General features: G+C 52.4%; 1 protein-coding gene across 3 annotated transcripts in view; it reads right to left on the reverse strand.

Moving 5' to 3' along the window:
• The window catches only part of PAMR1 (peptidase domain containing associated with muscle regeneration 1), a 68,262-nt gene extending 50,732 nt beyond the window's left edge, over positions 1-17,530 (reverse strand). The window contains exons 1-4 of one of the 3 annotated variants that reach the window (XM_054400411.1): positions 17,493-17,530; positions 16,526-16,557; positions 7,539-7,715; positions 5,631-5,759 (exon numbers count right to left, since the gene is read on the reverse strand). In XM_054400411.1, the coding sequence (XP_054256386.1) occupies positions 5,631-5,759; positions 7,539-7,668 (259 nt within the window). In that variant the 5' untranslated portion in view covers positions 7,669-7,715; positions 16,526-16,557; positions 17,493-17,530. Of the gene's footprint in view, positions 1-5,630; positions 5,760-7,538; positions 7,716-8,017; positions 8,030-16,525; positions 16,558-17,492 lie in introns of those variants that run through there. The other 2 variants (XM_054400412.1, XM_054400413.1) reach the window with 2 other exon arrangements.
• Positions 17,531-21,023: the final 3,493 nt, after the last annotated feature.

The following is a 21,023-nucleotide window of genomic DNA, read 5'->3' on the forward strand; positions in this document are numbered from 1 at the left end:
TCTTTACAGTGAGGGTGACAGAGCCCTGGAGCAGGCTGCCCAGAGAGGTTGTGGAGTCTCCTTCTCTGAACACATTGCAAATCCACCTGGATGCATTCCTGTGCAGACTACCCTGGGTGATCCTGCTCTGGCAGGGGGGTTGGACCTGATGATCTCTGGAGGTCTCTTCCAACCTCTAATGTCCTGTGGTACTGTGATACTTGTGGCTGTTACTTGTTGGACACCAGTATTATGTGGCACAGAAAATGCCTATGTCTCTAAAACTACAAGCAGCACTGTTCCTCACAGGAATCACATTCACACAGCAAGGACAGCTCCCAGGTAACACCACCTTCTACCCCACTTTGATGGGACATGTGTCCTCCCACTGGACAAATCTCAGGTTGACAAAGGCAGCTGGGGTGCAGGCTACATAGGAAAGGGTCCTGCAGGCTTATTTTGTTTCTGGTTTCAGACTCTAATGTGTCTTTTAGGCCACAATAGCCCAGCAGCCCGACGGGGAACAGTCCCAGCACCCAATTAACACTGTTCAGCATCTTTGTTTCCTAACAGCACTGCTTTGGGCTATCCCATACCACACCTCTTCTACCAAAGGACATGGTGGCCTTGGGCTGCCTTCAGATATGTCCACGTGTCTGGCTATGCCAGCAGACACTGCAAACTGGACAGCCCCATGGGCCAGCCCATGCTGCATCTTCCTTGCCGTGGCCCTCCAGGCACATCAGCACCTTTGCTGTCAGTTCCCAGAAGTTGCTCCCAAGGGCTCACCCTACCCTCCTGAGTGTGGGGAGCCCCTGACCACCACCCCATGTCCACAGCAGCACCAGAAGCCCACAGTGCTCTCCTTGGGGTAACCAGGGACTGGCCCACAGCTGCCCCCCACCCCATCAACATCAGTGCAGTATTCAATGGGCATTAATCCTGGCAACAGACTAAAGTATGGAATCACAGAGTCAATCTTTCCAGTTGGAAAAGACTTTTAAGGACACTGAGTCCAACCACTCTCTAACTCTACCCAGGCTGGTGCTAAGCCATGGCCCTCAGCACCACATCTCTGCCTCTCTGAAACACCTCCAGGGATGGGGATTCAGCCACCTCCCTGGGCAGCCTGTGCCAGGCTTCGAGAACCCTTTCAGGGATGAAGTTTCTCCTAATGTTCAAATTCAACCTCCCCCGGTGCAAGTTGAGACCTTTCTTCTTATCGCTTCTATTAGGGAGATAAAACTCACCGCCCCCCAGCTGGCTCCAGCCTCCTGTCCGGGAGCTGTGAAGAGCAAGGAGGTCTCCCTTCAGCCTCTTCTGCAGACTGAACACCCCCAGCTCCCTCAGCTGCCCCTCACCAGCCCTGTTTTCCAGACCCTTCCCCACTTTGCTGCCCTTCTCTGGACCTGCTCCAGCACGTCGAGGTCGTTCTTGTAGTGCAGACCCCAAAACTGAACCCAGGACTCAACTGTGGCCTCAGCAGTGCTGAGCGCCGGGAGCAGTCCCTGCCCTGCGCCTGCTGGCCACACCATTGCTGATCCATGCCGGGCTACCTTTGGCCCCCTGGGCACACGCTAGCTCCCGTTCAGCTGGCTGCTGATCCAAGCGCATCCCGGGCACTGCCGTCTCCGGGCCGGGCAGCAGGCCGGGGCAGCGCTGCGCGCCCTCCGGCAGGGCCCCGGGCGCCCCCTGGCGCCTGCGGGCGAGCCGAGGCCACGCCCCCGTCGCGGCTTCTCCGGGGAGGGGCGGGCTGCGGACTGCTTCTTAGGGTGGTCCGGTGTTGAAGGGATGGAGCCGGAGGGGAGTTTAATCGCCTCCAGAACGCGCACAGAATCCCAGCCTGGTACGGCTTGGAAGGGACCCCGGGATCATCAAGTCAAAATAGAAATTAGTAGATTCAGATAGGATGTTAGGAAGAAAGTCTTCCCCATGAGGGTGGTGAGACACTGGAACAGGTTGCCCAGGAAGGTGGGGGAAGCCTCATCCCTGGAGGTTTGGTTGGATGCGGCTCTAAGCAACCTGATCTAGTGTGAGGTGTCCCTTGGGCAGGGAGGTTGGAACTGGATGATCCTTGAGGTCCCTTCCAACCCTGACAATTCTATGATTCTAAGTCCAACCTGCTCAGGCAGGGTCACCCAGAGCAGCTTGCCCAGGATCACAATGTCCACGCAGGTTTGGAGTCTCTGAAGAGAAGGAGACACCACAGTCTTTCTGGGCAGCCTGGGCAAGGGCTCCTGCACCCTCACACCAAAATTTTTTGTGCCCCTTGCTCCTTGTCCTATCACTGAGCACCACTGAACAGCCTCATCCTCTTGCCCCCCACACTTTAGTTCTTGCTGAGCACTGCTCAGATCCCCTCTGAGGATGCTCTTCTCCAGGCTCAACAGACCCAGGGCTCTCAGCCTTTCCTCCTCAGAGAGGTTCTCCAGGCCCCTCAGCATCTTTGTAGCTCCCACTGGGCTCTCTCCAGTAGCTCCCTGAATCTCTTGAATTGGGGAACCTAAAACTGGACGTGATATTCCAGATGTGGCCTCACCATGGCAGAGTAGAGGGGCAAGAGAGCCTCCTTCAGCCTGCTGCCCGTCCTCTTCTTAATCCATCCCAGCACACTAGCACACTATTTGCCTTCTTGGCCACAAGAACCCTTCTTGGCTCACAGGGAACTTGTCCCCCGGCACTCCCCTGTCCATCTCCGCAGAGCTGCTCTCTCCAACAGGTCACCCCTCACCTGTAGGGGTTGTTCCTCCCCAGGGACCTTTTACTCGCCCTTGTTGAACTTCATGAGGTTCCCTCCGCCCAACTCTCCAGCCTGGCCAGGTCTCGGCTGTACTGCGGAGGCCGCCGGGAGCCTGTGCTCTTCTTTTCCGGACCGGGCGGCAGGTGCAACGCCCCCATTGTCCACGAGAGGGAGACAAAGCCCGGCGCTCCCGGGCGGCGGCGGCGGGATCTGCCCGGGAGTCTGCCGGGTCCCGGGGACCGCCAGCCCGCTTGCTGCCTGTCCCCTGCCTGTCCCCAGCCCCGCCAAGACAGACTCGGGTCTCGCTGGCAGGCGGAGGTGCAGCCTGGGGAAGAAGCTTCAGCTGGGCTAGCCTGGCAAGGGCAGCCGTGTCCGGGGAAGCCCCCAAGCTGCCGCGGGGTGAAGCAGATCCGGCGGGCCAGCTGTGCGCTCCTTAGCGAAGCGCACTGGCAGTGCCGGAGGAAGCAGACGGATTGCATCCCCCAGTTTCTGTGGTTGTGCTCTTTGTGCTCCCGGGATTTATTGGCACTCACCACCGTGAGGTGCCCATGGCAGGCTGCAAGGTTCCAAATGTGATCCTGCACATAGGGGTCAAAGAGACACAGAGTCACAGAATTGTTTCAGTCGGAAAAGACCTTTCAGATCATCCAGTCCAACTGTTCTCTAACTCTACCAAGCCTGGTGCTAAACCATGGTCTCAGCACCACATCTCTGCCTCTCTGATGCCCCTCCTGGGATGGGAATTCAACCACCTCCATGGGGAGCCTATTCCAGTGGTTGAGGACCCTCTCAGGGAAAAAGCTTCTTCTAATATCCAACCTAAGCCTCTTCCTTCACTCTTCAAAATGTGAGATAGCCATGAGAGTCAGAGCAGGGGAGCTCAGGAGTGTGCTAGGTTCACATCTGTCCACTCTGCTCCTCTTTAAGAGTGGAAGATGCTATCTGCCCATCCTGGAGAGTACCTCTGAGGAAAAGGACCTGGGAGTGCTGGTGGACAACAAGCTGACCATGAGCCAGCAATGTGGACTTGCAGCCAAGAAAGAAAAATGGTGTTCTGGGATGCTTGGAGAAGAGTGTGGCCAGCAGGTTGAGAGAAGTTCTGTTCCCCTTCTACTCTGCCCTGGGGAGGCCTCATGTGGAATATTGTGTAGTTCTGGACTCCCCAGTTCAAGAATGCTAAGGAACTACTGGGGAGAGTCCAGCAGAGAGCCCAAAATATACTGAGGGGACTAGAACATCCACCTTAAAAGGAAAGGCTGAGAGACCTGGGGCTGTTTAACCTAGAGAAGAGCAGCCTGAGAGAAGATCTGATTAATGCTGATTAATATCTAAAGGGCAAGTGTCAGCAGAGTGGACACAGACTCTTTTCAGTGGTGCCCAGAGACAGGAGAAGGGGCGATGGACACAAACTGGAACACAGGAAGTTCCACACGAACGTAAGGAAAAAGTTCTTCACTTTGAAGGAGGCAGAGCCCTGGAGCAGACTACCCAGAGAAGTTGTGGAGTCTCCATCTCTGGAGGCAGTCAAACCCTGCCTGAACATGTTCCTGTGTGATATACTCTGGGTGACCCTGCACTAGCAAGAGGGGTTGAACTTCAGAGATCCCTTCCAACCCCCACCATTCTGGGATTCTGTGATCCTATTCAGCCTGTAAACTGTGGCAGAAGCACCCAAAATAGCACATCCTTAGTGTCACACTGCTCCCCTCAAAAGAGCAAGCAGCAGGAAAAACACTCTAAGAGAAAGCAAAGTTCCACAACTGCAAAAATATCCACACAGACTGCAGTGTGAGGCTGTGTTTGCCTTAAAACACAAGCAGCCAGAGCAGGCTGAAATAGACTGCAGGTGATGTATTCAGGCAGAGGGAGGAAAGATTAGATGAGCTAATGATTCCTTCTCAGCTCTGCCCTTGTGAAAGGTGCCAGGGGAGCTCTAGCATCGACCCAGAGCAAACAGGACCTGAGAGTGTTATCTGAAATTCCACCACAAACTGCAAGGCACTCAGTTCATCAACATCCCAAGCAACAAGGTTGTTGCTGAAATGTGTTGATTGCCCATACTCTGCTGTCTGAAGCAATGATTTTGTTTGCTTTCACCTCCTGAATGGCCACAGGCAGCAATAGGAAAGCAGGTTCAGTTGTTGGTTGAAAATCAGTGACTAAGAGAAGACAAGACTAAGGTCTGGAGAATAATGGCAGAACAGAACCTTCACCAGGGGGAAATTGTAAAGGAAACACTAGTATTAAATTGTATCCAATTAGCTTATGAATTCATCACTGAAAGGTAGCCTTGGGACCAAGAGTTTAGCAAAATCCAAGCAGCAGGAGCTTTTGTAAGCTGTCAGGAGCAAAACCTTCAGGTGCCACTACCAGAGCCTGCAATGCTCCTGGTCTATCACAGAGCTGTTAGCACTTTCATAACACTGTTCTCCAGTTGTCTTGGAGTGCATTGAAGCTATGCAAAGGAGAACTGGGACTACCCTGGGGCTGGTTTTGCAGCCCAGGGGTTGAAAGAGGACAGAGGAGAAGCTCTTTGATATAGCTTCTTTTAAATGTTTACGCTTTGCTGAAGGCCTCTAGGGAATCAGCTATGCTGAAATGTGTCCAGGAAATGAAGAGGACAGAAGATTTCCAGAGTCACAGTAGTTAAAGTTTTAAAATAAACCAACACAGACCAGAAGTTCAGTATGGTTGTAACCTCCTGTGGCTTTGGGCCTGTGCTAATCCCTAGCAGATGGGCGCTGGGAAAGAAGCTTTCCCCACTGTAGGTCTGGTTGTGTTTGCCCTCTCCTGCCTCTACCCTTCCCAAGAACCACCACACAGGAACAGCTAGAAAGGCACAGCATGGCTCTGGCTCCACCCCAGCGCTCCCTGTGCCTGCCATGCCTCCCTGCCCCAGCAGGACACTTACTCATGCAGTCCCCTCCGTACCAGCCGGCTCTGCACTCTGCGCAGTAGATGCCCTTGATGTAGAAGTCATCCAGGGTCCCTCCCCAGGAGCCGTTGCGGCAGGACTTGCAGTTCTCAAAAATGGTGCAGCCTGAAAGGGAAGGCAGCTGTGAGAGGAGGGCAGAGGGGAGAGGAGAGCAGTGTGCTGGGGGAGAGGGGCAGCCTCTCCCTGCTCCGTGAAACATGCCAGTGACGTTAGTGACTGCTGTGCTGCTGACAGCTTCCCTGCTGTCAGCCATACCCAACCTCTACCCACAAACCCTGGGTAGCTCAGACTCTGCTATCTGGAGCCAAACTCCCAGTCTGACTTGCCCCAGATGGGCTGGGTTGAAAATTTCTCCCCCAACATTAAATCTGCCAGACCAGCATGGTTGGAAGCAAATGGAAGCTGTATTTACAAGCAAAACTACAATCTACAACAAAATGCAATGAATATGTACAAAATAGACAATATTTACAGGGATTTGCAATTAATGAACAACACAAGGACACCTCTGGCCAAAGATCAGGGGAAGCTGATAGCTTCTACCTCCCTGCTCCTCTCCCCGCCCCCTGCTACACAAAAGGGACAAGGGAAAGGGCAGAGAGACTTTAGAACTTAGCCAAAACAATGCAGCTAAGGTCAAACAGAAGCAAGTTAATATCTCCCAGCCCAAGGAAGCGAGAAGAGAGATCATTTACCAAACTAATTCTTATGGTAGATATCTCTCCAATGGGATTTCTTGGAACTATCATTATTTTACATTTTACACCCAGTAGTGATTTATTTGCATTTTACCACTTTCTGTTCAAGGTCTGTAAAAAAATTTTAAAGGCATAGCCTAAAACTACCACACCAGACCTCCGAATCTTATTGTTCTGACTGTAAATGCCTCTCCTGAGGGTCTGAACGTGGATGGTGGTGCTGCTTGGGACCAGCCCAAGTGATCCTAATGTCTTCTAACCTGATCCTATCTCCTCCTGCTGTCACCTTCCACTTTGCCCTTTCCTCCTTTCTAGCCTTGCTTTGAGGATGTAAATCATCCCAGAACACTCACAAAGCAGTCCTGGTGTGTAGCCAGCTTCACAGAATCAACCAGGTTGGAAAAGACCTCAGAGATCATCAAGTCCAACCTATCACCTAATACCTGACACCTCCTGACAACTAAACCTTGGCTCCAAGTGCCACATCCAATCTTACTCTGAATACTTCCAGGGATGGTGACTCCACCACCTCCCTGGGCAGCACATTCCAATGGCCAATTACTCTTTCTGGGAAGAACTTTCTCCTCACCTCCAGCCTAAACCTCTCCTGGTGCAGCCTGAGACTGTGTCCTCTTGTTCTGGTGCTGGTTGCCTGGGAGAAGAGACCAACCCCCACCTGTCTCCAAACTCCTTTCAGGTAATTGTAGAGAGCAATGAGGTCACCCTTGAGCCTCCTCTTCTCCAGGCTAAACACCCTCAGCTCCCTCAACCTCTCCTCACAGGGCTTGTGCTCGAGACCTCTCCCCAGCTTTGTTGCCCTACTCTGGACACGTTCAACACCACCCTTTGGCAGCTCCCAAGACCGCCCAAGGCCAAGACTGCCAGTAGACAGTTTGGCTGTTTTTTCTGGCAGCAGCTCTGCCTTGCTGCTGTCAGCAGGGTGGCAGAGGGAGGGAGTTGCAGGGTGGCAGAGGGAATTGCAGGGTGGCAGAGGGAGTTGCATGTCAACCCCACGCCCCGGTGAGATGCGCCTGCCCATGCCCTCCCCATGCCCAGTGGCCACCCTTAGGTGCTGATGGAGGAGCCCAAGGCGCAGTGTGAGCTGCATGGCCCCAAGCACAACTGGGTGGCTCAAGCAGGAGTCTCAAACACACCTGGGTGGATCAAGCAGGAGTCTCAAACACACCTGGGTGGATCAAGCAGGAGTCACACTCGTTGTCCTCATTCCTGCAGCAGGGAATGGTGTAGCCCACTTTCTCCTGGCGCCCCGGGCACACACACTCGATCTGGTCGTACTCGCAGCACTCCCGGCACATGATGTTCCACTCGGCGCCCGGGCAGTCCTCGTTGATCACCGTGTACTCTGCCAGCAGGGCACAGAGAGGGGCACAGGGAAACCCTCCCTTAGCAGCTGAGCACTGCCAACAGTTGGCTCTTTCAGGGAGTCAGAGTGCGGTGTCTTGGAAGGGACCCTCAAAGGACGTCCAGTCCAACCCCCCTGCACTCAGCAGGGACATCCTCAACTAGAGCAGGTTGCTCAGGGACCCCCAAAGGTCATCCAGTCCACCCCACTGCAGTCAGCAGGGACATCCTCAACTAGAGCAGGTTGCTGAGGGTCCCATCAAATTTTACTTTCATTGTCTCCAGGGATGAGGCCTCCAACACTTCTCTGGGCAGACTGTTCCAGTACTTCACTACCCTCGTAGTAAAGAACTTCCTCTAATGTCCAACCTAAATCTCCCCTGTTCCAGTTTCAAACCATTGCCCTTCATCCTATCACCACAAGTCCTTCTGGACAGTCCCTCCCCAGCTTTCTTGTAAGCCCCCTTCAGATATTGAAATGCTGCTATAAGACCACCCCAGAACCTTCTCTTCTCCAGGCTGAACAACCCCAACTTTCTCATCCCCTCTTTGTAGGAGAGGTGTCAGATCACATATGGCATGAGGCTAGCCCAAGGTCTTTGGCCCAGGATATTCCAAACTAGGTGGTAATGTGTGACTGCAACACCAACTCAGTTCAGGTGCCTAAAGAACACACAGGCAGATCTGAAGTGCCAGCCAGGGGAGGCAAACAGAAACGCGGGATCACAGAAACGCGGGATCACAGAAACGCGGGATCACAGGATCACAGAAACGCGGGATCACAGAAACGCGGGATCACAGAAACGCGGGATCACGGGATCACAGAAACGCGGGATCACAGGATCACAGAAACACGGGATCACAGGATCACAGCATCACAGGATCACAGCATCACAGGATCACAGCATCACAGGATCACAGCATCACAGGATCACAGCATCACAGGATCACAGCATCACAGGATCACAGCATCACAGAAACACAGCATCACAGAAACACAGCATCACAGAAACACAGCATCACAGAAACACAGCATCACAGAAACACAGCATCACAGAAACACAGGATCACAGAAACACAGCATCACAGAAACACAGCATCACAGAAACACAGCATCACAGAAACAGCATCACAGAAACACAGCATCACAGAAACACAGCATCACAGAAACACAGGATCACAGGATCACAAGATCACAGGATCACAGCATCACAGGATCACAGCATCACAGGATCACAGCATCACAGGATCACAGCATCACAGGATCACAGCATCACAGAAACACAGCATCACAGAAACACAGCATCACAGAATCACAGAATCACAGAAACACAGGATCACAGGATCACAGGATCACAGGATCACAGGATCACAGGATCACAGAATCACAGGATCACAGAATCACAGGATCACAGAATCACAGGATCACAGGATCACAGAAACACAGGATCACAGGATCACAGGATCACGGGATCACAGGATCACGGATCACAGGATCACAGGATCACAGGATCACAGGATCACAGGATCACAGAATCACAGAATCACAGAATCACAGAATCACAGAATCACAGAATCACAGAATCACAGGATCACGGAAACACAGGATCACGGAAACACAGGATCACGGAAACACAGGATCACGGAAACACAGGATCACGGAAACACAGAATCACAGGATCACAGAAACACAGGATCACAGAAACACAGGATCACAGAAACACAGAAACACAGAAACACAGAAACACAGAAACACAGAAACACAGAAACACAGAAACACAGAAACACAGAAACACAGAAACACAGAAACACAGAAACACAGAAACACAGAAACACAGAATATATTTGGTTGGAAGAGACCTTCAAGGTCATCCAGTCCAACCTTTGACCCAGAAATTGCAAGTTCAACACTAAACCATCCCCTAAGCACCAGGTCCACACGCTGCTTGAACACCTCCTGCTGAGATCTGCACATGTCTGATTTTTTACCAAGTAGGAAATCACAGAGGGGGAATCAAAGGGAAGAGACATGCTCAGTCCAGTCTCTTCTCTCTAAGGACTTTCCACTTCTGTGGTGTGGGAAAACACAAAGAGTTTGGAAAAGGCACAGAGGAGAATGTCAGATAAGAATGTCTTCCTCAGGCTACAGGGCTGAGTTCCAGCCTCATGTGTGGTATAGATCATTCCAACCACGATAGCATGCTTTGGTCATATTCCTGGGGGTTTTATTTGCTGCTCCTTCCACCAGGAAAGGACAATTTTGAGGCTGGTTTCACTCCCTGTTTCCATTCAGAAGCACACAGCGTTACACTTGGCTTTGCTGCCAAAGTAAAGATTGTTCCTGGCTTTCAGAAGTTCCTTCTCTCTGTTGTTTCTCACATGGTAACCTTCTGAATTCCTTATCATTGTTTAGCATAGCCTCGTTATCACACAATCACACAATAATAGGGCTTGGAAGGGACCTTGAAAGGTCATCCAGTGCAACCTGCCTGCCAGAACAGGACCACCTGAGCAGGACGATACCAAACTGGGAGGCTTGGCTGAGACACCTGAAGGCTGTGCAGCCATTCAGTGAGACTGTGACAGGCTGAGAGCTGGGCAGAGAGGAACCTCATGAGGGTCAGCAAGGATAAGTGCAGAGTCCTGCACCTGGGAAGGAAGAATAAACTGCAGCAGGACAGGCTGGGAGGGGATCTGCTGGAGAGCAGCCCCAAGGAGAAGGACCTGGGAGTGCTGGTAGACAACAAGTTCTGCATGGGACAGCAATGTGCCCTGGGGGCCAAGAAGGCCAATGGGGTCCTGGGGGGCATTCAGAGGAGTGTGTCCAGCAGAGCCAGGGAGGTTCTCCTCCCCCTCTACTCTGCCCTGCTTAGACCTCCCCTGGAATATTGCATCCAGTTCTGGGCTCCCCAGTTCAGGAGGGACAGGGATCTGCTGGAGAGAGTCCAAGGGGGGGCTCCAAGGATGCTGAAGGGCCTGGAGCACTGCCTGGTGAGGAGAGGCTGAGAGCCCTGGGGCTGTTCAGTCTGGAGAGGAGAAGACTGAGAGGGGATTTAATAAATGTTTATAAATATCTGAGAGATGGGAGTCAAGAGGGAGGGGACAGGGACAGGCTCTGCTCAGTTGCACCCTGGGATAGGACAAGGGGCAATGGATAGAAACTCCAGCACAGGAGGTTCCACCTCGACAGGAGGAGGAACTTCTTCCCTGTGAGGGTCCCAGAGCCCTGGAGCAGGCTGCCCAGAGAGGTTGTGGAGTCTCCTTCTCTGGAGACTTTCAAGCCCCACCGGGATGCATTCCTGTGACCTGTGCTGGATTCTCTGGTCCTGCTGTGGCAGGGGGGTTGGACTCGATGATCTCTGGGGATCCCTTCCTATCCTTATCATCCTGTGAGCCTGTGGACCTAGAGCAGGTCAGGCGCTGATAATTTAACCTGTGCTGGAAGTGCCCTTTAGGAAGCCCCCCCCAGCCCGTGGAAGGGCTGCCACAGGGAGTGCAGAGCCCACCCTCCTCCAGCAGGGCGCTGGCCGGACTGCAGAGGGAGATGTGAGGAGCGCAGGGTGCTGTCAGAGTGTCTCCTCCCCAGCCGACAGCCCTGGTGCCTGCTTTCAGGGGCGGCGATGATGAAAGAGAGAGAGCAGGCTGGAAGGATGAGACATGAAAGAAACTTAATTAAACGACCTTTCTTCTCCCCTTTCTCCTGCCTTTCAGTGTTTTTTCCCCCCTCTGTTTTTGATTCTGGTTAGTAACATCCTTTTTCCTTTTGTTTTCAACTAGGAGTAAGAGAGCTGCCTTCTCATTCCCACAAGCCATACATCTCCAAGACACAGCACTCCCCTTTGTAACCTTGTACCTGGCTCCCTTCTTTCTCACTGCTTGTTTCTGCTTCGTTCTGCCTCATGGCCAATTACCCTGCCTGCTGGAGCTCCCTACCCCTGCTCTAGCTCACTTGATTCCCACGGCCTCAGGAAGCCTGCTTCCTGGAAGCTTATCTTTTCCCCTAACGATATTTACTGGCTCCACAAAACAAGGGACCACCAAACTGTTTCTTCACTTTTCCCCTTTGGCTGAGAAATGAAATTCAGCCCTCCACACTCCTCAGAACTGAGCCTTTCCTTTCTGCCTGTGTTACTGGCTGGGCAGAGTCCCACCACTGTTCTGACTTTGGAACCCAGGCTGCTGTTTGTGCTGAAACCTTTAAATTCCCCCTCCCCACATCCATAATCAGTCCAAAAAGCTGCTTCTGTCATAAAATCATCAAAGCATAGACTCACAGAACCATTCAGGCTGGGCCAGACCCTTGAGGTCCTCAGGGCCAACCACTAACCCTGCTCTGTCAAGGTCACCACTAAACCACACTGCTGAGCACCACATCTAAAGGACCTTCAAACACCTCCAGGGATGGGGACTCCACCTCCTCCCTGGGCAGCCTGTTCCAGTGCTTGACCACTCCTGCAGTGGAAAGCTTTCCCTAATGTGCAGCCTAAACCTCCCCTGGTGCAGCCTGAGGCTCTTCCCTCTTGTGCCATCACTAATGAGCTGTGAGAAGAGACCAGCACCAACCTCTCTGTTGTGATCTCAGGAGTTGTACAGGGTGATGAGGTCTCCCCTCAGCCTCTTCTTCCTCACACTAACCACTCCCAGTTGCCTCAGCTGCTCCTCATCAGACTCCTTCTCTAGGTCCTTCAGCAGCTTAGTTGCTCTTCTCTGCACCCTCTCCAGCCCCTCAAAGTCTTTCTTGTGCTGAGGTGCCCAAAACTGAACCCAGCACTCCAGCTGTGGCCTCAGCAGTGCCCAGTACAGGGAGGCCATCCCTGCCCTGCTCCTGCTGGTCACACCACAGCTGATCCAGGCCAGGATGCCATTGGCTTTCTGTGCCACCTGGGCACTCTGCTGGCTCTTGTTCAGCTGCCTGTCCCCTAGAACCCCCAGGTCCCTTTCTGCTGGCAACTTCCCAGCCACTCTGCCCCAAGCCTGGAGCATTCATGGGCTTGTTGTGGCCCAAGTGCAGGACCCAGCACTTGGCCTTTTTGAAGCACATCCCAATGACCTCAGCCACTCAATAAAGATTCTGCAATCTTCTCTTCCAATAATAAATTCTTGCATCAAAATGACCTTAGTGTCCAGCAGTTCTGTAGCCTTTTGTCTGCAGGTCCCATGCTCTATAGAGTCTTTTTCTGGATGGGAAGTGAAGTGACTTTGCTCAAGGTCCCAGAGAAAAACAGTAGCAGAGCAAGGAATTATCCTCATGCCTTCCAATTCCCAGAACAGCAGTCAATCAGCTTGGCCAAGCTGAGACTTTGTAACCTGTGGCCATTATTCTCTTTTAATGAAGCCATTTATCTGTGAACTGTATCTGATTCAGATTCCAGGGCAAATTGATTGCACGTGTCTAATTATCTTATTAGACCTGACACTCACTTTGAAACATCTCAACATACCCCACTAGAAATTGCCATTTCTGGGCTATATGGCCATAGGGATCTTAATCTTTGTTGGAGAAGGACTCCCCAAGTCTAAGGAATAAACAACTATCCAAGACTCAGGAGCTTTTGCAAAGCTTCCTGAAATTCTCCTGTGTCCAGGCTCAAGTTAGAAATGTTATTTCTCTCAGGATTGCTAAAGCTCATTCATAAAATGGCTCTGTTCCTCTGCTCTGTAGCTCTAAAGTGCCCAAGAGAAATTGCTCTCTAAAATGATAGACCTGTTCACAGGCAAAGTTGCACAGGGATGAGGAAGACATGAGTCCTGGTGGCCAAGAAGGCCAATGGCAACCTGGGATGTGGTGAGTAGGTCCACAGACATGCTCCTTCCCTTCTGCTCTGCCCTAATAAGGCCACATCTGGAATATTGTGTCCAGTTCTGAGCCCCTAATTTCAGGGAACTGCTTGAAAGAGTCCAGCCCAGAGGCACAAAGCTGCTGCAGGCAGTGGAACATCTCCCTGTGAGGACAGGCTGAGGGAGCTTGGGGCTCTGGAGCTTGGAGCAGAGGAGCCTGAGGGCTGCCCTCATTGCTGGGGATGAAGATGTGCAGGGCAGTGAGGGGAGGACAGAGCCAGGCTCTGCTCAGGGATGTCCAAGGACAGCACAAGGGGCACTGGGGGCAAGCTGGAGCAGAGGAGGTGCCACAGGAACAGAAGGGAAAACTTTGTGACTGTGAGGGTGCTGGAGCCCTGGAGCAGGCTGCCCAGAGAGGTTGTGGAGTCTCCTCTGGAGACTTTCCAACCCCACCTGTGTGACCTGTGCTGGGTGCTCCTGCTCTGGCAGAGGGGTTGGACTGGATGATCTCTGGAGGTCCCTTTCCAGCCCCTGACATTCTGTGAATCCAAGGGGTGTGTTTGTAGTGCAAACTGAGTCTGAGGCAACCTTTGGTGTTAAGATGGGAGCAGCAGAGTTTGGCCTTTAAAGAACTGTGAAAATAACGTTGCTGCCACCTAGAAATGCTGTTTGCTTACTTGCTCTTGTCCCAACAGAGACAATGAAAACAGGCTTCTGACTTCCTGACAATCCTATTCCCTTTGAAGTTCTCAGGTACTACACTTTGGGCAACATCTATAAGCTTGACAACGCAGATGGCAAAACTAGAAGTGGGGAGATTCAGATTGGATGTCAGGAAGAAGTTGTTCCCATGAGGGTGGTGAGAGACTGGCAGAGGTTGCCCAGGGAGGTGGTGGAAGCCTCATCCCTGGAGGTTTTTGCAGCCAGGCTGGATGTGGCTGTGAGCAACCTGCTGTAGTGTGAGGTGTCCCTGGCCATGGCAGGGGGGTTGGAACTGGCTGATCCTTGAGGTCCCTTCCAACCTGAACAATTCTGTGATTCTAAGTCTGTGGTGGAGAATGTTCCTAGCTTCCATCTGCAGAGATGTTGTTTATGGGGAACCTCTGTGCAAGAGTTTGAGTGTGTGGAAGCATTAAATAAAATGCAATCCACATGTCAGGGAGCTTCTCACCAGCTGCAGTTTGCACCTTGGGAGACTGCAGCAAACCACCTTCAATTTCAGTTTATCTTACTGGGTCAGGCTTAAACTTCAGGTGACAGGGGAACAGATTGACAAGCACACTGCTGCCATTAGCAGTAGGACATTGTGGTCAAACTTCAGCTTCAGCACCCTTGTCTTCTGCCAGGGAGAAGCTGTCATAGACACCTTGCTAGATAGGAAGGTGATTTTTGTTGGAGAGGTCTGAGAGCTGGGAAAATTGCATAGCTAAGAGGTAAGGTGAATTGAAGCAAGCCTGATTAAACCAATTAACTCTTGTGTTTTCCACTTCTTTGGGAGAATGACATTTTTCAGGCAGTGACTTTAGCCTGATACAAGCCCACGCTGCTGCTGAGAAGGAACACTTGCCTCCCTTCTCCCCCTGACATCCCATTCTCACTCCCTATCTTTGGATGGCATTAGTTGCTATGTGGAGGAATCAGAGGGAAAAAAAAAGAGAACAGTTTACATTCTAAATGTGCTCTACAGTCCTCCAAAAAAAAAAAAAAAAAAAAAAGAGTAGGTTTAGATTGGATTATTCAGTCCAACTGCCCCCTGAAGTCAGCAGGCACGTCCTCCACTAGAGGAGGTTGCTCACAGCCTTCTCCAGCCTCACCTTCAACATCTCCAGGCATGGGCAACCTGGTGCAGTGCTCCAGCACCCTCCTGGCACACAACTTCTTCCTCACATCCAATCTAAATCTGCTCTGCTCTCATTTCAAACCATTGGCCCTCATCCTGTCCCTGCAGCCCTTTGCAAACAGTCCCTCTGCAGCCTTCCTGTAGCCCCCTTCAGGTCCTGGCAGGCTGCTCTTAGGTCTGCCTGCAGCCTTCTCTTCTCCAGGCTGAGCCCCCCCAGCTCCCTCAGCCTAATAAAGAAGGAAATTGCAGGTGTTTCATAGCCTCATTTTGCCTCAGATAATGCATTGTGCACATGATGGACTGTTCAGTGCATAAGGGATTGGCTGGGTGGTTGCATCCAGAGGGTGGTTCTCAATGGCTTGAAGTCCAGATGGAGAGCAGTGACAGTGGTGTCCCTCAGGGGTCTGCACTGGGACCTGTGCTGTTCAATATTTTTATCACTGCTATAGACAGGGAGATTGAGGACACCACCAGCAAGGGTGCAGATGACACCAAGCTGATACACCAGAGGGACAGGATGGCATCCAGAGGGACAGGATGGCATCCAGAGGGACCTGGACAAGCTGGAGAGGTGGTGTCCAGGTGAACCTCATGAGGTTCAACAAGAGCAAGTGCAGGGCTCTGCACCTGGGCTGGAACAATCCTCACTATCCATACAGGCTGGGGGAGGAGGGGATAGAAATCATAAACCCCCAACACTTGTGCTCCAAGGAGAACTGTTAGTTCAATAAAATAAATGTTCTGGGGGATCTCCATTGAGTCCTCAGCAGAATTTTCCCATGTGACTTCCAAAGCTTCTATCTCTTTCCACACTGCCTTGTTTTCCTCTGCCCATGATAAAAGAAAATAAAATCAAGTGTCTTGGTGTAACTGAAAGAAAAGCCAAGTAAAAACTGTGCTGCCTCTTGCTGAGGTCTAGGCTTTGCCCATCTAAGAGCTGTAGTGGTGAGCTAATGCAGCATTAACACAACTAGCTCTAGGGGACTGGCTTCCAGGATGGTCAATTCAGTCTGTGTTAAAGCCCCAGCAATCCACCACCCCTCAGCCAGTGGTACCTCCCTTGTGATGCCCAACAAGCTGTGTCATCCCCACATCTTCCTGTTCAACACCTTCCTCAATGACATTGATGAGGGGACAGAGTCTGCTCAGCAGGATTGCTGATAGTACCAAACTGGGAGGCTTGGCTGAGACACCAGAAGGAAGACAATTTCAAACCATCACAAGGCTGTGCAGCCATTCAGTGAGACTTGGACAGACTGAGAGCTGGGCAGAGAGGAACCTAAGGAGGGTCAACAAGGATAAGTGCAGAGTCCTGCACCTGGGAAGGAAGAATAAACTGCAGCAGGACAGGTTGGGAGGGGATCTGCTGGATAGCAGCCCCAAGGAGAAGGACCTGGCAGTGCTGGTGGCCAACAAGTTCTGCATGGGACAGCAATGTGCCCTGGTGGCCAAGAAGGCCAATGGGGTCCTGGGGTGCATTCAGAGGAGTGTGTCCAGCAGAGCCAGGGAGGTTCTCCTCCCCCTCTACTCTGCCCTGATGAGACCTCCCCTGGAATATTGCATCCAGTTCTGGGCTCCCCAGTCCAGGAGGGACAGGGATCTGCTGGAGAGAGTCCAACAGAAGGCTATGAGAATGCTGAAGGGCCTGGAGCAGTGTGTGGTGAGGAGAGGCTGAGAGCCCTGGGGGTGTTCAGTCTGGAGAAGAGAAGACTGAGAGGGGATTTAATAAATGTTTATAAATATCTGAGGGCTGGGGGTCAAGAGGGAGGGGACAGGGACAGGCTCTGCTCAGTTGTGCCCTGTGATAGGACAAGGGGCAACATGAGGAGGAACTTCTTCCCTGTGAGGGTCCCAGAGCACTGGAACAGGCTGCCCAGAGAGGTTGTGGAGTCTCCTTCTCTGGAGCCTTTGAAGCCCTGTCTGGATGTGTTCCTGTGTGACCTGTGCTGGATTCTCTGGTCCTGCTGTGGCAGGGGAGGTTGGGCTCTGACATCTCCAGAGGTTCCTTCCAACCCCTAACATCCTGTGAGCCTGTGGTCCAATAAACCCACATACCCTGCAGCCACTGCAGTACCCACTGCTACAGAGGGGCCTTACAGATAGCTCTGGGGCAGGATGCTTGTTCCTATTGGAATCTTCCTCTTCTTTTTCCTCCTATACTTCAGCAGGCTTTGTCCCATGTTGGTAAACTTAACACGCTCTACACTTCCCGATGTGCTTAGCTTAACACCCTGCATGCCTCCTGAGCTCAATCTCTGCTGCTTTCCCCTTTTCATTCTACTTATATGAGCAATAATTCCCTTCCATATCCCTCCTTTCCCTTCTGTCTCCTCCATTCCCTTCAGGGACAGGCCCAGAGAGCTGCATGTGTTCATGTCTCCACCATGTTTCATATCCAGTTCCAATTTAAACCTCGTTCTCCTCTGTGTGCATCTTCCCCTTGCCCTTAAAACACCTCCCAGCTTCCCCTCACTCTATCCTTTTGTAATAGCTGGATCTCAGTCACAGGGCCACCACTAGCCAGGGGGATTTTAGCATCTGCAGCAACCTAAAGAAGACTCAACCATCCCCCTCCTTCATTTTCTGCTCTGTAATGATGAGCTGGCATTTGTGATCATATTGTCAGCACTGTGGCTTTGTGTCTTCATCTGAGAAAGGCTGTGACAGGCTAAAATAACAAGGGTAAGGCTACAGCTCAGATCTTACCATATATCCCTTCAGGCCTTGATTTCTTTCTGGGATAGGGGACCTTATTCTGGTTTGATCAGGAGGAGAGTGACAGCATAGATGAGGTTAGAGAGCCCAGGCTTTGCTAATGGAGTCTGGGGGGCGAAGCAGGAGAGGGCAACAGGGGAGAATATTTGGGAACATGTGGAGAAGCAGCAGCTGCAGCAGTGCAGTTGCTGACAGCATCACATGAGCATGTGCTTGTGTTACAAACATGGGGGAGTGGTGCTGGACATGTCTGGAGAGCTTGCTGCCTGGGACAGGTTGGCAGTTTCCTTGCACTTAATGTCACCCAGCTAGAGAGAACCCACACAGAGAGCAGCCAAACTCCTCAGCCTCCAGCTCCCCTTTTACTCCTTACATCTCCCACAGGATATGTAGTCCAGCTCTAAGCAAGGATGGCAGATGCCTTCAGGGCTGTCCCTGCAGGCAGCTTGCCTCTCTGCCCTCCCTCTCCATTTGCCCCTGCACCACACCCCTTGTCCTGCAGGAAAGAGGGAGATGTCCATGCCCCCAGGGGAGCTTGTGCCAACGAAGAGCCAAATCCTGGGCACCAACAGGCTTACGGGGATTCCTCAGAGTCCCTCGAGGTTTCCTTGGGGTCAAGAATTAGTAACCCCAGCTTTTCTCTGAAATAAAAAGCAAGCCTGGTTCCCTTTGTCCATGCTAGGACCCCAAGCATGTGAACTGAAGTAACCCGTTTGCTAAGATTGAATGCATCTGGATGCGTCTGAGTGCATCTGGCCTTCACTTCTCCAGACAGAGGCTGGAGGGAGGAGGAGAAGGGAGGTTGGGAAGGGTTTAGATAGGCAGAAACACACACAAACACACATATATTTTTAAGGAAATATGAGTCACTTGTGCTTCAAGTTTATTCCAAACATAATTCCCAAACCTCCCCGACTCCTGCCCCCAACTCTTGAAGCAGGCCCTGTGCAACTGGGTGTGATAAATGTGGAAAAAAATTGAATACATCTGTGGGGAGGAGGCAAAATGCTATTTCCCAACCTGCCCTGACATGCTAAGGCCACCACGCTTTTCAGCTGCTCTCCTGAGCTCCTCTCCTGCCACTGCTGGAGTGGACCTCCCAGCCCCTTTCTCATGCTGCCAGCTCTCTGCTGGGCAAGTGCCTGTGCCAGTCTCTCCACCAGCAGCAAGGCAGGGCATGCACAGTGAGGAAGAAGAGGAGCTGAAGGGGATGGCTCTCCTGCATGTGTCCCCCTGCTCCTTCTGCCACTGCACCAGGCACGTCAGCAGCTGGTGTCAGGAGGAACAGGCATTCTCCCTTCCAAGCCCACAGCCCCACAGTCCTCACCTCCAATTGCCTGTCATTGCCTCACCTCCTGCCACTCCCATGGCTGCTGCCAGCTGCCCCCAGCAGCCCTGCCTGCTCTGTGGCCCTGCATGTGCCACACAGCCACCTCACCTGGCCAGCCTGCAAGGTGGGACAGGCCACTGCAGGGACAACTCAGCACATGGGGGACAGATGTGTGGAGAAGCTATCTGTGCTTGTGTCCCTGGTGGGCAGGCATCCTTGGTCACCACCAGCCACCTGGGCCCTGGGCCCCAAGATGCCAGCAGGGAAGACCCTTTGCCATGGCTTCATAGGATCATAGAATGTTAGGGGTCGGAAGGGACCTTCGAAGATCATCAAGTCCAACCCCCCTGCCAGAGCAGGACCATGGAATCCAGCACAGGTCACACAGGAACACATCCAGATGGGGCTTGAGAGTCTCCAGAGAAGGAGACTCCACAGCCTCTCTGGGCTTCTGGTGAGGCAGGCTCTGAAGGGCCGTGCTCAGCACTGATGATTTCTTGCTGTGCTGCGATCAGAGTGCCCCTGTCCCTGACAGCTCCCCTGCCAAGAGGCACTGCCCTCACCTCCAAGGGTGGGTGACCTGAGGGCACCTCACCCACCACCCTCAGGGCCCCATCTCTGCAGAAAGCAGCCTGTGACAGTGCCAGGAGCCCTGGCCAGCTGCAGGTGTGAAGAGGCCACCTTTGTGGCCAGCCCCACAGCAAAGCTGTGCTCAGCACTCAAGCTCTTTGCTTAATCTTATCAAGAGGAAGCTGCAGATGCTGGTTCAGCAGGAACTGGAGTGAGCCTGCAGCATAAAGGAGATCCTTCTGCCTTAAAGAGGCTTTCCCTTCGAAAGAAGCCTTTTGGCAGAACTAAAGCCCAGATTGGAAACAATGTGTGGCTTTTGTTTTCTTTTGTTCCTTGGCTTTGCTTTTTCTTTTTTTTTTTTTTTCTTCCCCCCCCTCCCTTGCCTTCACTCTTGGTGTTGGGGCTGGGAAGTCCCTGTCCTGCCAAAGTAAACAAATTACGCTGTCCAATTCGGAGACTTACCCGGTTCTTTTTATCATCATCATCATCATCATTTCCTTAGCACTGAGTGTTGAGGAAAGAAAGCAGTGGCAAAGCTCAGCGATCACAATACCCTGTTCTTGATGGCCATTGGCAAAGGAATCCAGCCAGTTGTTTCTCTTTAAAAGCTGTTAAGTTTGCCTGGAAATCACATCCCTGGGCAAACCTCCCCCCACTACCCTCACCCCTACCCCTCCTTCCGCGGACTCCGTGCCAGCAAGAAAGAAAAAGAAAAACAAAGACCCCAAAGCCCCTTCTTGCCATCCCTGCAGACCTCTGCAGACCTCTCCACTTCCCAGGGCAGCGCTTGAGCTCAAACCCCTCCGCCGGCGCCGAGGGGCCGGGGCTGGTCCGGCCGTGCCGGGACGCACACGCTCGCTTACGGTACCTCTTGGCAAGCAGCAGATGAGCAGGAGCTGGAGGAGAATGAGTCCCACATGTGTCCAGGGGGCTCGCTCCATGCTGCCCGGGCCAGCGCAGCGCTCTGACTGCTCGGGAAGGGAAAGCAGGCAAACAGTTTTTTACTGGGACCTCAGCAGCTCCAGGCTGAGAGGGATCTCGGGTTTCAGACCTCGGCTCGCTCCCATCCTCACCAG

This window comes from Indicator indicator, chromosome 4 (genome assembly GCF_027791375.1).
Source record: "Indicator indicator isolate 239-I01 chromosome 4, UM_Iind_1.1, whole genome shotgun sequence".
NCBI lineage: Eukaryota > Metazoa > Chordata > Aves > Piciformes > Indicatoridae > Indicator > Indicator indicator.